Source organism: Dreissena polymorpha, chromosome 1 (assembly GCF_020536995.1).
Source record: "Dreissena polymorpha isolate Duluth1 chromosome 1, UMN_Dpol_1.0, whole genome shotgun sequence".
Taxonomy (NCBI): Eukaryota; Metazoa; Mollusca; class Bivalvia; order Myida; family Dreissenidae; genus Dreissena; species Dreissena polymorpha.
This window is the reverse complement of record NC_068355.1, coordinates 194,518,604-194,532,689: the sequence shown is the minus strand read 5'-3', so window position 1 is coordinate 194,532,689 and position 14,086 is coordinate 194,518,604. Positions and strand designations below refer to the sequence as shown.

General features: G+C 34.2%; 1 protein-coding gene across 1 annotated transcript; it reads left to right on the top strand.

Annotated features, from left to right (window-relative positions):
* The first annotated feature begins 52 nt into the window (after positions 1-52).
* LOC127864425 (uncharacterized) lies at positions 53-13,420 on the top strand. Its single transcript, XM_052404060.1, has 3 exons — positions 53-515; positions 8,653-8,786; positions 12,030-13,420. The coding sequence occupies exons 1-3, from the start codon at positions 152-154 to the stop codon at positions 12,942-12,944; spliced, it is 1,413 nt and encodes a 470-aa protein (XP_052260020.1). The 5' UTR covers positions 53-151; the 3' UTR covers positions 12,945-13,420.
* Positions 13,421-14,086: the final 666 nt, after the last annotated feature.

Below are 14,086 nucleotides of genomic sequence, written 5' to 3'. Positions count from 1 at the left end.
TGCCTTATTCCCAGCATTCAGACATGGATGTGGGGCTCTCCAGGGCATGGTGACCCGAGGAAAAGGGCTTTTTTACAACCCTGTTTTTAGTGAGACTGAGAGCGAAATTGTATTTCAAAAATGTATTCAGCTCTACACCACGTCTATTTTAATGGACAAGATAAAGGCATCTCACACGAAACCTGAGCAGCTGCGTCATGTAACTATATTTAGCAGACAAAAGCAAAATATTTCCTTTCCTGCGTTGGTTGCTGTTGACATGAAACAGTATTTCCAAATAAAAAATTGGATAAGCAGCCTTAATAAAGAGATTGCTGGCTTATGTGTGCTTTTGTTTGACGAGAAACCAGATACACCATACATTGCACCAGCCTGGGGCGTGTTTCAAAGCATGACAACACTATCGGACACATTTGTTGCTGCAGATGATCTTCTAGAACGAGCCATATTTGCAGTGTTAAAGAACCTGGTCCAAAAGTGTTTTAACAAATATGGACCATCAACTGATTTGTCAGGTGAGCTTGCCTACACAAGTCGAATATTTAAAAAATATATGTGAATTATAAGCAGTGCCTATCAAAATTAGAATCATGTTGCTATGGTGTACCTTAACCACTGAGAAATTTATTGCAATTAAATTATAATGACCATATAGAGTTTATATATAAAAATGACATTTGCTTCAGAAAGGCTACTGTTTATTTCTCATAATAGAAGGCTACTGGTGTGTGCTAGTCATTAAACTGGTAGTACCCTCTATGCTTTAACATAGTTCATCTTCTTGTTGAATTTTAATGTTTGTTATGTATACAGTCAATCTTGTATTAAGAGACCACTCAAGGGAGTAATCAAAAGTGGTCTCTTAATAAAATGGTCTTTAAATAAAAATGGCCATTCTGGAAGAATGCTTACCCTCAATTTTAATCTATATGAAGGATAATCTCTTTTTTCAACAATGATTTTAACTTTTATAATTAAATGAATATAAACACAATACATAAACAATATTTTACTTATAATGTGTTTTATTTTTGCACTTATTGTAAATTATCATATATTATAAATGAATTGTGTGTACATATTTATTTGCAAAAACAACATAGACAAGGAAATATTTTTCGCGTTTTTTTTCCACCTGACACATAATTTTCCACGTCTTCAAGCACCTCGGCTTTACGCTTAAGAATGTTCTGAATTTGAGTTTAACCGACTCCAAACTCATCTGCAATTTTACGTGCACTTTTACTCTTTGACAATTCCAAAACCCGAATTTTCTCGTTCAACGTTAACACTTTTCGTTTTGACATTTTAATTTCTGCATGTACGCTTAAGGAAATCTGACTCGATTATGATACGAAATGAGCTGAACAAATTAAAACACTTCAATTGAAAACAAACAAACAGACCTGATTGGAAAATTTATTAAGTAAATAACAATGTGATTGGCTAACAAATATCTACTACTTAGCATAATTACAAATTGGTAATGTACGGATTTTGACAGATGTTGCCGATTAATAGTTTATTTTCCGCGCTTTTCAGGAAATGTTTGTTGCGTACAGTGCATTGTTTCTGCACCTGTTATCTATACTCGAGAAAAATCGGCGTTGTCTCTTAACGTTCCACATAGTAAACTTTTTAAGCTGTAGACTGTGAGTACAACGTTCCTCTATTATTGAACTCAATAAATTGATATGCAGTCTACAAATGGTGTGAAAACAAAGCAGCGGTGTAACAGTACATTTTATCAGCTTAGATAAACAATTAACACGGATTTGTCCCTGAAAGATCAATACATTAACCACTGTTACCTCCTAGTGGTCGCTTAATTCAAGATTTGGACATCAAAATACATAGAAATCAGCGGTCGCTGGTCGCGTAAGACAAAAGTCGCTGAATACAATTTCATTATATAGTGAAAAAGCTCGGTGGGATTTCAAAATGGTTGCAATAGACAAAGGTCGCTTAATACAAGTGGTCGCATCCACAAGATTGACTGTATATTGATATGTATTGTATAGGAATTACTTGCCTTAAAAAAAATAATTCTGGTGATTCCTTCTGATAACGTCAGAAATTGTTATTTCCGGTCCGTTACTTTTTTTTTAACTTCGGGGTATTATTTTCTTAATACAGCAAAAACAAATTCCTCAAGATCAGACGATCTGTTGCATATCATTTCTATGTGAAAACGTATGTAACAAATCATCATGGAATGTCAAGAATGTTTCTTTCTTGCTCTGCACTTTCTTGATACTAGTGACATTTTGAAATATTTTAACCAGGTTTTCTGAAGGAAAAAAATGGTTATTAGATTGGCGAATGCGGGCGGGCTGGCTGGCTCTCTAATTCAAATAGTTTTCATCCGATCTTTACGAAACTTGGTCAGAAGTTGTATCTAGACAATATCTAGGTCAAGTTCGAATATGGGTCATTCCGGTTAAAAACTAGGTCACGGGGTCACTTAGTGCATTTTAAATACTGAGCATGTTGTCCGCTCTCTAATTCAAATAGTTTTCATCTGATCTTTACAAAACTTGGTCAGAATTGGTATCTATACAATAACTAGGTCAAGTTCTAATATGGGTCATGCCCAGTTTAAAACTAGGTCACGGGGTCACTTAAGTGCGTTTTAAACATTGAGCATGTTGTCCGCTCTCTAATTCAAATAGTTTTCATCTGATCTTTACTAAACTTGGTCAGATGTTGTATCTAGACAATATCTAGGTCAAGTTTGAATATGGGTCATGCCGGGTCAGAAATTAAGTCACGGGTCGAAAAACAGATTGATTTTGAAACAAGGGGCATAATTGGGATTAACAATCAGTAGCAATACACATTTTGAGTTGCAGTGGTCTCCCTTTATCAGACATTTTTTTATTGAAAACCTGGTTTTGTGACAATTTTGTCCCTTGTATAGATTCTGCGAAGATGATGTTTAGCACTCTACTGTTTGCCTACTTGGTGAAAGATCAATATCATAAATAGACATCAAAGGTCATAACTTTTGTTTTCAGATTTGTTCCCTAGAATGTTGTTTATAACTTCATGTTAAACAATTCTCCATGACAATGAATTAAGTCGCGTACAACTTCCATACTCCTTGTTGATATTTGTCCAGATCTTTGAAATGTTATTAGAAATATTGAAATACTCCTTTTTGTTGGTAAGTTTGATAGTTGATCTGTCCATGTTTCATGTCCGCCACATGTTGAAAAAAAATCAGCATATCATGTACAACAAACTGGTCCCTTGCATGAAAGTCAAGGTCAATGTAGACACTTGCATATTCCCTATTGGGATATAGTGAAAGAACATCTTCATGTCTTGCTCATAATTTATTATGCATAATGAGATTTGCATATAAATGTTCACAACTTACCATTATATTAAAATATAAAAAATGTACCCTGCAGAGCGTTATGATTGCCTTAACCGCAACATCACAAAACATGAAGTTAAGGGTATTTCTCATCTGAGTATAGATATAAAAAACATGCTCTTGCCTGGCTTAATAGTGCATATTGAATGTGGGTATTTTAAAAGAATTGTCATGAATGATAATATTGACATGGTTATCAATAATGTCTCTTGAATATAGTTCATGTTAGCCATGACACTAAAGTTTGTGAATATTCATTATAAGGATATAATGAAGGTCGGTGTTTTTCTCTGGCCAAAAGCTGTATTGTGTATTTTGGGCGGGTCATGACAATGTTTGCAGTATAGAACTGTTTTGCCACACTGAGAATGTAGTTTAATATGGCACACTTGTTCAAATCTTTAGACAATGCGTCATGTGAATGTTTGAGTTCAGATTCAGGATCAAATTAAAGGTTCACTTATATAACAAATGTAGATACTTTTTATTAAGAGCTTGAATGCCCAATATAACTGTCTTACGTATGGAGCAGTTGAAGTATAAAACATGACGTGTAGGTTCAAGACCAGTCATAAATGGAGTTCAAGTGATTATTTTGAAAAACAATGTGACTGCACTTTTAAAATTACTAAGCTCACTGTTATCCATTTAACACTGTATTATGTGAATTGGGAATAAGACATCAATTTGGGAATAAATTGTGTTTTATCAAAAGTGCATAATATGCAGTTTTATCTGTTGTATTTATCTAGTTTTACAAATTATTATTAAAACATATACTTGCATATATAATAGCATCATTTAAATTGATTTTACTTCAAAACTGGATTTTTTATTAAATAAAAAAAATCCTCATGAAATGAAACTGTGTCCATGCCGCACATGGACACGGTTTAAAAATACACTTTAAATGATAAAAATTCAATCACTGTTAATGAAAAAGTCATGGAAAATTTCTTATTAAGCTTAAATTATAGATAATATATTACAAAAATATATGAAGATCATGAAATGAATAGTTTTGTTTGAGAAAATCACCAAAATGATGTCCATTCCCAGTTTGATGTCTTATTTCCAATTCACATAATACAGTGTTATTGTCACTTTCGTATTATAAGCCATCGGAGTTTTAAGAATCCATAATATTTTATCCATGTGTATTTTTGAATGCATTAGATACTGTCTTTATCATATTAAATGCTCCTTACCAAATAAATTGCACCTGTAATAAAATGCATCAGCTTAAATAATACTAGCTATGCCAGGGGCCTTAAGTGAGTGGTGAATAAATGACATTTTACTTGACGGAACATTCTTATTACCGTATTGAACATACAGGTTAATTGGCAAGAACATTATTGAATTAAGACTTTGTTAATGTAATTTCAATACTTGTATAGATCTTACTGTTAATTCAGACAGGTGATTTTGATTCTCAGATCAGGGGTACAGATTAAAATGTAAATGTTAAGAAATTATTTTGACACATTGTTGTGTTGTAATTTTTAGCCGGATTTTTTTCGAAAAAATCTCGGCTTATAGATTGATGTTGTCGGGCGGGCGGGGGGGGGCGGGCGGGCGGGCGGGGTGGCGGCGTGCTCGAAAATGTTAAAGTTCTTATTTCATGGTATAACTTTGGTATGCTTGGACCTAGAGTCTTCAAACTTGACATGAAGGTTGGCCAGGATTAACAGATGACCACTGGTCATTTCAAGGTCATTCATTTGAAGGTCAAGGTCACTGTGACCTTCAATATAAAAAATGTTAAAGTTGTTATAACTTTGGTATGCTTGGACCTAGAGTCTTGAAACTTGACATGAAGGTTGGCCATAACTAGTTAGTAACCACTGGTCATTTCAAGGTCATTCATTTGAAGGTCAAGGTCACTGTGACCTTGAATGTAAAAATGTTAAAGTTCTTATTTCATGGTATAACTTTGGTATGCTTGGACCTAGAGTCTTCAAACTTGACATGAAGGTTGGCCAGGATTAACAGATGACCACTGGTCATTTCAAGGTCATTCATTTGAAGGTGAAGGTCACTGTGACCTTCAATATAAAAATGTTAAAGTTGTTATAACTTTGGTATGCTTGGACCTAGAGTCTTGAAACTTGACATGAAGGTTGGCCAGAACTAGTAAGTAACCACTGGACATTTCAAGGTCATTCATTTGAAGGTCAAGGTCACTGTGACCTTGAATGTAAAAATGTTAAAGTTGTTATAACTTTGGTATGCTTGGACCTAGAGTCTTGAAACTTGACATGAAGGTTGGCCAGAACTAGTAAGTAACCACTGGACATTTCAAGGTCATTCATTTGAAGGTCAAGGTCACTGTGACCTTGAATGTAAAAAATGTTAAAGTTCTTATTTCATGTTATAACTTTGGTATGCTTGTACCTAGAGTCTTCAAACTTGAAATAAAGATTGGCCAGTACTAGAAGATGACCACTGGTCATTTCAATGTCATTCATTTGAAGGTCAAGGTCACTGTGACCTTAAATGTTAAAATGTTAAAATTGTTATAACTTTGGTATGCTTGGACATAGAGTCTTCAAACTTGACATGAAGGTTTGCAAGCACACTTAGATGACCACTGGTCATTTCAAGGTCATTCATTCTAAGGTCAAGGTCACTGTGACCTTGAATGTAAAAATGTTAAAGTTCTTATAACTTTGGTAGGTAAAAATGTTAAAGTTCTTATTCCATGTTATAACTTTGGTATGCTTGTACCTAGAGTCTTCAAACTTGACATAAAGGTTGGCCAGTACTAGAAGATCACCACTGCTCATTTCAATGTCATTCATTTGAAGGTCAAGGTCACTGTGACCTTCAATGTTAAAATGTTAAAATTGTTATAACTTTGGTATGCTTGGACCTAGAATCACAAACTTGACGTAAAGGTTTGCAAGCACACTTAGATGACCACTGGTCATTTCAAGGTCATTCATTTCAATGTCATTCATTTGAAGGTCAAGGTCACTGTGAACTTAAATGTTAAAATGTTAAAATTGTTGTAACTTTGGTATGCTTGGACCTAGAATCTCAAACTTGACGTAAAGGTTTGCAAGCACACTTAGATGACCACTGGTCATTTCAAGGTCATTCATTTGAAGGTCGAGGTCACTGTGACCTTGGATGTAAATATGTTAAAGTTGTTAATACTTTGGTATGCTTAGACCTAGAGTCTTCAAACTTGATATGAAGGTTGGCCAGAACTAGTAGATGACCACTGGTCATTTTAAGGTCAAGGTCACCGTGACCTTGAATGTAAAAATGTTAAAATTCTTATTTCATGGTATAACTTTCTTATGCTTGGACTTACAGTCTTCAAACTGGACATGAAGGTTGGCCAGCACTAGTAGATGACAATTGGTCATTTTAAGGTCATTGAAGGTCAAGGTCACTGTGACCTTGAATGTTAAAAATTAAAAGTTGTTTTAACTTTCGTATGCTTGGACATGGACTTTGCCATGACTAACAGATGACCACTGGTCAAGAGAACAACGTCTCAAACTTTCCTAATTGTCAATTCAAGTTCATATTTGTGACCTTAAATGTTATTGTTGTTCATGTATATGCATGCATTCAAAACATAACACAAGGTTTGCTCATGCCTTGAAAAGTACTTACATTTCATTTTGACCTTTGAACAATATTTCAGTAATTTAAGTATTGCATTGACAAAAACACGAAAGGTACTTTCCTGTCATTTAAATCAAAAATCCGGCTTCAATGCGGTCATCTCCGACCGCGGAACTCTTGTTAAATTGTTACACTGATTTTGATTCCTCAGACGTAACAACGAAAAAAAATATCAACACCAACATTTCAAGTGTTATTAAGATTGTTTTTCTTCCTCTTACCATTATCTGGTTTGATATTGCGAACAGCTCTTTCAGCCTGCAAGATAATACTGTGTTGTATTACGAATACCATCATTGATTTACACAGCGCATTTGCGCATTTTTTTTATAAAGACGTACCGGTATGTTAAACACATTATATTTCAGTAATACAAAATGTCTCAAACAGAGGCTGTTTTCAAATGTTTTATATGTTGTAGTTCGAAATACTATATCACTGAAAACGCTATCATTAATATAAGTAAGCTCAATTATGTTTATGAATGTTAAGTAGTATTTACCATGATATTTAATTTACATTAAAATGTCAGCCATGGTCCAAGTCATCTTTGATGTGTCTTGAATAGCTTCATTTGTCCATGAGGTTTCACAATTAATTTCCTATCTGATTTGCATAGAGCTTATCGCCATGATTGTTTGTTCGATGAAATTGAAAAAGAACGATAGATGGCAATCACGGATATTCATTTGTTTTGAAACCTCATTTTGAAAATTCAATTGACATAAAAGCGGTTTATAATGTCCCGTGATCCGCAAGAAATTCAGTAATTCATAATGCCTTTTTTTGTTTTTATTGAATCATTATCATGAAAGTAGTTAAAGCCACACACTAAGAAATGAAATACATGTTAATCAATACATATAGAGGCAATTTGAAAGTGTTCAAAATTGTCATTAAATCTATTACCTAGTTAGCAAGTAATTTATTATTTTTCAAACACTACCGCTTTTAAAACCGAAAGTATGATTTCTATCCAAATACGTCAATTTTGACAAATGCGAATATTTTTATGTTTTAAAGCGCCAAAAAAAACGGATTTCCACCTTGTAACCACCAGATATCTTTTTATTGGCATAGATAAAATTAAATATACAGCCTTGTTATCAAGTAATTTATTATTTTTCAAACGGAACTGCTTATAAAACCGAAAGTAGAATTTCTATCCATATATGTCAATTTCTACAAACGCGATTATTTTTATTAGTTTTAAAGCGCAAAAAAGACAGATTTCTACCTTTTAACTACCAGATGAATTCTTATTGGCGTAGATAAAAATTAAATCTATAGCCTAGTTAGCAAGTAATTTAGTATTTTTCAAACTGTAACGCTTTTAAAACCGAAAGTAGGATTCATAGACGTATACGTCCATTTCGACAAACGCGTTTATTTTTAAGTTTTAAAGCACAAAAAAGATGGATTTCTACCTTGTAGCCACCAGATATATTCTAATTTGCATGGATAAAATATCTTTTTTAATTATATTGAAATTTACTTTGCCAAATAAGTTGTGTGGCTTAAAGATTTTAGTTTTTAACTTTTTGTTGTAAATTGTTTCCAGTATTTTGATCAAGAAAGTACATTCCAAAGTATGTATACACACTCAAAATTGTATAATTATTTTCCAGATATTGAGAAAGAAAGTACACTACAAAGTATTTATAATTATGCAAGTACTGCATACAAAAGAAGTGAAGTACCGGAACAGGAAAGACCAGCCCTTCCAGAGATTTCATATATGTACCCTAAAGATATTGATGAGGTGTGTAGAAATGTATTTGTTAGTGTTCTTTAAACTTGATTTGTTTAAACGATTTATTGTATAACATAAAATACCACCGCAAACCACTGTTGGTTAGTTTGTCAGTTTGCTTAAAATATTTTACGTTTGTTAAGAGATCTACTTCTATATTTCTTGGACTAATAAATTATATCTTGCAGAATGCAATCACCGTTAAGTGAAGATGTGCAAGGCACTTTGTCGGTGCCCATCCATTCACAAAATCTAAAGTTGTATGCACTTGAATGTTTCCACTTTAATGTAGAAGTTTCTAAGATTGTAGAGCACAATTTTTCTACATTTCTCAAGCTATTGATTTGAAACTTGAAATGTGTCATTACCTTGAAGTATAAAGGTGCAATCTGCCCTTTTTATGCCCAGTGGGGCTACATGTTCCTGAGCCCTTGAACTTAGCTATAATGTAGAAAACATATAATACATTTATTCTAATTTATGAAGCAGATATTTCTTGATTGTTATGCTGCGACAAAGGCGGAGGGATATAGAATTGGCTTTGTTTCTCCGTCTGTCAGTCCGTCCTGTTGCAAATTCTGTTAGGGCTATATCTAAGAAACTATATAAGATATCAACATGAAACTTTATAGGTCTATAGATATCAATTAGAAGTGACATGTCGACAAGAACCATAACCCTACACTTTTTTAAATTAGAGTTATTGCTCTCTGTTTGTTTTTAGCTCACCTGTCACGAAGTGACATGGTGAGCTTATGTGACCTTGTGATGTCCGGCGTCCGTTGTGTGTGCGTGCGTGTGTGCGTGCGTCCTTCAACAATTTGTTTGTGTAGACAGAAGAGGTCACAGTTTTCATCCAATCTTTATGAAATTTGGTCAGAATGTTTATCTTGATGAAATCTGGGTTGGGTTTGTATTTGGGTCATCTGGGGTCAAAAACTAGGTCACTAGGTAAAAAACTAGGTCATTAGGTCAAATAATAGAAAAACCTTGTAAAGACAATAGAGGTCACAGTTTTCATCCAATCTTTATGAAATTTGGTCAGAATATTTATCTTTATGAAATCTGGGTTGGGATTGTATTTGGGTCATCTGGGGTCAAAAACTAGGTCACTAGGTCAAATAATAGGAAAACCTTGTGTAGACAGTAGAGGTCACAGTTTTCATCCAATCTTTATGAAATTTAGTCAAAATGTTTATCTTGATGAAATCTGGGTTGGGATTGTATTTGGGCATCTGGGGTCAAAAACTAGGTCACTAGGTAAAAAACTAGGTCAAATAATAGAAAAACCTTGTGTAGACAGTACAGGTCACAGTTTTCATCCAATCTTGATGAAATTTGGTCAGAATGTTTATCTTGATGAAATCTGGGTTGGGATTGTATTTGGGTCATCTGGGGTCAAAATCTAGGTAAAAAACTAGGTCAAATAATAGAAAAACCTTGTGTAGACAATAGAGGTCGCAGTTTTCATCCAATCTTTATGAAATTTGGTCAGAATGTTTATCTTGATGAAATCTTGGTTGGGCTTGTATTTGGGTCATCTGAGGTCAAAAAGTAGGTCACTAGGTCAAATAATAGAAAAACCGTCAACAATTTGTTTGTGTAGACAGTAGAGGTCACAGTTTTCATCCAATCTGTATGAGATTTGGTCAGAATTTTCATCTTGATAAAATCTGGGTTGGGATTGTATTTGGGTCATCTGGGTCAAAAACTAGGTCACTAGGTAAAAAAATTGGTCATTAGGTCAAATAATAGAAAAACCTTGTAAAGACAATAGAGGTCACAGTTTTCATCCAATCTTTATGAAATTTGGTCAGAATATTTATCTTTATGAAATCTGGGTTGGGATTGTATTTGGGTCATCTGGGGTCAAAAACTAGGTCACTAGGTCAAATAATAGGAAAACCTTGTGTAGACAGTAGAGGTCACAGTTTTCATCCAATCTTTATGAAATTTAGTCAAAATGTTTATCTTGATGAAATCTGGGTTGGGATTGTATTTGGGCATCTGGGGTCAAAAACTAGGTCACTAGGTAAAAAACTAGGTCAAATAATAGAAAAACCTTGTGTAGACAGTACAGGTCACAATTTTCATCCAATCTTTATGAAATTTGGTCAGCATGTTTATCTTGATGAAATCTGGGTTGAGATTGTATTTGGGTCATCTGGGGTTAAAAACTAGGTAAAAAACTAGGTCAAATAATAGAAAAACCTTGTGTAGACAATAGAGGTCGCAGTTTTCATCCAATCTTTATGAAATTTGGTCAGAATGTTTATCTTAATGAAATCTTGGTTGGGCTTGTATTTGGGTCATCTGAGGTCAAAAAGTAGGTCACTAGGTCAAATAATAGAAAAACCGTCAACAATTTGTTTGTGTAGACAGTAGAGGTCACAGTTTTCATCCAATCTGTATGAAATTTGGTCAGAATGTTCATCTTGATTAAAACCTGGGTTGGGATTGTATTTGGGTCATCTGGGGTCAAAAACTAGGTCACTAGGTAAAAAACTAGGTCATTAGGTCAAATAATAGAAAAACCTTGTAAAGACAATAGAGGTCACAGTTTTCATCCAATCTTTATGAAATTTGGTCAGAATATTTATCTTTATGAAATCTGGGTTGGGATTGTATTTGGGTCATCTGGGGTAAAAAAAAACTAGGTCAAATAATAGAAAAACATTGTGTAGACAATAGAGGTCACAGATTTCATCCAATCTTTATAAAATTTGATCAGAATGTTCATCTTGATGAAATCTGGGTTGGGATTGTATTTGGTTCACTTGGGGTCAAAAACTAGGTCACTAGGTTAAATGATAGAAAAACTTTGTGTAGGAAATAGAGGTCACAGTTTTCATCCAATCTTTATGAAATTTGGTCAGAATGTTTATCTTGATGAAATCTGGGTTGGGATTGTATCTGGTTAGTCAGGTGAGCCATTCAGGGCCATCATAGCCCTCTTGTTTTTTGTATGATGAAACTTTTCAGGGCTATATCTCAGAAACCATGCAAGATTTCACTATGAACCATTTTTCACATGCATGTTCCCGAGTAATTTACCCTTGAACTTATCCATGGGCATGGCTTCTGCGCCAATGACGGCACTGCTTAGGAACTTTGAGTCAAATGTGTGACAAAGCTCTGGTTTAAAACAGAACTTATATTTCAAACACGGTAAATGTTAAATTATTTTTTGGCAGATTACTTTACAAATTAATTATATGTGAATATAACATGTATTTATTGGTGTTATTTTAGGTAGTCAAAGGGCTTCTTGAAATAAAAGGGGTTGTTGGTTGCTCTAAAAATATTGGGCATCTTGAAGTAATTATTGAAAATACACAAGACAGCAGTGTAACAATGAATGGAGTAAACCTGTATCTTCAAAACAAAAAGGTCAAAGCCATGTTTATACATGGAACACTCGCACCTCTCATTTCCAGTGGGGATAAGGTTTCAAATGAACAAATAACTAAACGATTTGCAACATTGGGAGGATTTGCGCTGACATTTCCCAAAACGATTACCATTTATAATCGCAACTCAGCTGCAAAATCTCTTCCGAGCAGTACACTGTCACAACACACTACAGGAAAGCTTGTTGCCCTTATCTCACAACATGTAGCAAACAGAATCGGGTTGTTCGAATCCGTATGTGCATGTGATAATATTGGAACATTTGAAATCGGAAGAATTAACGATATCCACGAGGACCTGCCGGTTGATATAGTTCATTTCGACATTTATGAAGATCGTATTAACCAGTGTGACAGTAGATTCAAAACAGAGATAGGCATGCAGATGTTTGGCCAAGAATGTTCTTCAGAAGAACCAATTCGTGAAGGAGAGCTAGTATATATATGGGGAGCAGCAACGTCTCCGGGTTTAGGAACAATCGCTGCTGTTGATTTAGAAACCCCAAATGGATTGTTGATAACAATACATGATCGCAATGAGGGTAAGTCGTTCTGCGAAGCAGGTGACAGCGGTGCCATGGTATGTGCAACTGATAGCAGGGAACGAACATTGTATGCTATTGCAATGATCCAAGGAAAACTTCTAAGATCTAGTGGAAGAGCAACATATGTTGCCGTAAGTCTTAATGAGGGATTCAAAAAATTAGAAGCACATTATTTGTCAAAATTCAGTCTGTGCAAAGATCAGCCCACATGAATAAATGTGTTGTTCTGATAGGATTTGATTGATAATAACATACCATGAACTGACTCGCTGAGTGCTAACATAAAAATTAAAAATGTTATAATATAGCACAAATAGTTTGTGTTATGTTATCATACAGTAGATGGCCTCTACAGAAATTGGGGTCACTTATAGTTCCAAGGTTGACGGTAACTGTCACCCTAAGTGTGAAATAATTTCTGATTTATAACTCGCCAACTGACTAACGGATTGGCTTGATACTTCCCATGTGCATTGGCCTTGGACAGTAAATGACTCTTACTGAAATTGGGGTTGCTAGGTCAAGGTCACTGTCACAATAAGTGTGAAAATTGTATTCTGATCAATAACTCATCAATGCATTGACTGTTTGGCTTGATTCATCACATGTGCAATGGACTTGAACAGTAGATGACCGTTTTGAAATTTAGGTCACTCGTTCCAATGTTAAGGTCACTGTTACTATTATATTATACGATTAACTCTAATTGTCAGTTTTGTTGCAAAATATCCTGTGTCCAGGCCCTGTTTGGGGGGACATCTGTGGATCTCTTGTCATAATTGTATTTGTGACTTATAAATCTGGTAAACTACTACCTAGTTTGTGTTGTTGATGCCATATCAATTCTTTTATCAGTGGAGACCGATAGTTATTGTTACCCGTGTTTATATTCAGCACCAAATTGTTAAAATACATATTAATGTGAAGTATAATGTTGTTGTATCAATATGTATAACCTTATTTCTTATAGACGACAATACACTCCATTTGTGTAAAAGGTGATACAGAACTCCGTACATATCTTTCACATTTTCATAAATATATTCAAACTAATTTTCACATAATTGATAAGTATCTGACAGAGAATCTGGCTGTTGGTATGTAACCTGGCTATTTAACAGCTCTGGCCTAATTCATCACACATGTAAACGATCGTTTACCTTCAATTACAAAAACATGAAATAAAGGTGATTATATATATCCAAAAAATCGAGTTAGTTTCTTAACTGTTTTATAAAGTGATAAAATGTAAAAAGTTTTGGAAATAATATCCAATATTTTCCAATATCAGCCTGACCTGATAAAACAACTCCTTTCTTAAAAAATTTGATAACATTTGTGTAATATTATGCAT

Bases quoted from the DNA above. Each gene is read 5' to 3' on its own strand.
- LOC127864425 (XM_052404060.1), top strand. From the start codon at position 152: ATGGACAAGATAAAGGCATCTCACACGAAACCTGAGCAGCTGCGTCAT. The intron at 516-8,652 runs GTGAGCTTGCCT...ATTATTTTCCAG, and splicing joins ACCATCAACTGATTTGTCAG to ATATTGAGAAAGAAAGTACA. The intron at 8,787-12,029 runs GTGTGTAGAAAT...GTGTTATTTTAG, and splicing joins ACCCTAAAGATATTGATGAG to GTAGTCAAAGGGCTTCTTGA.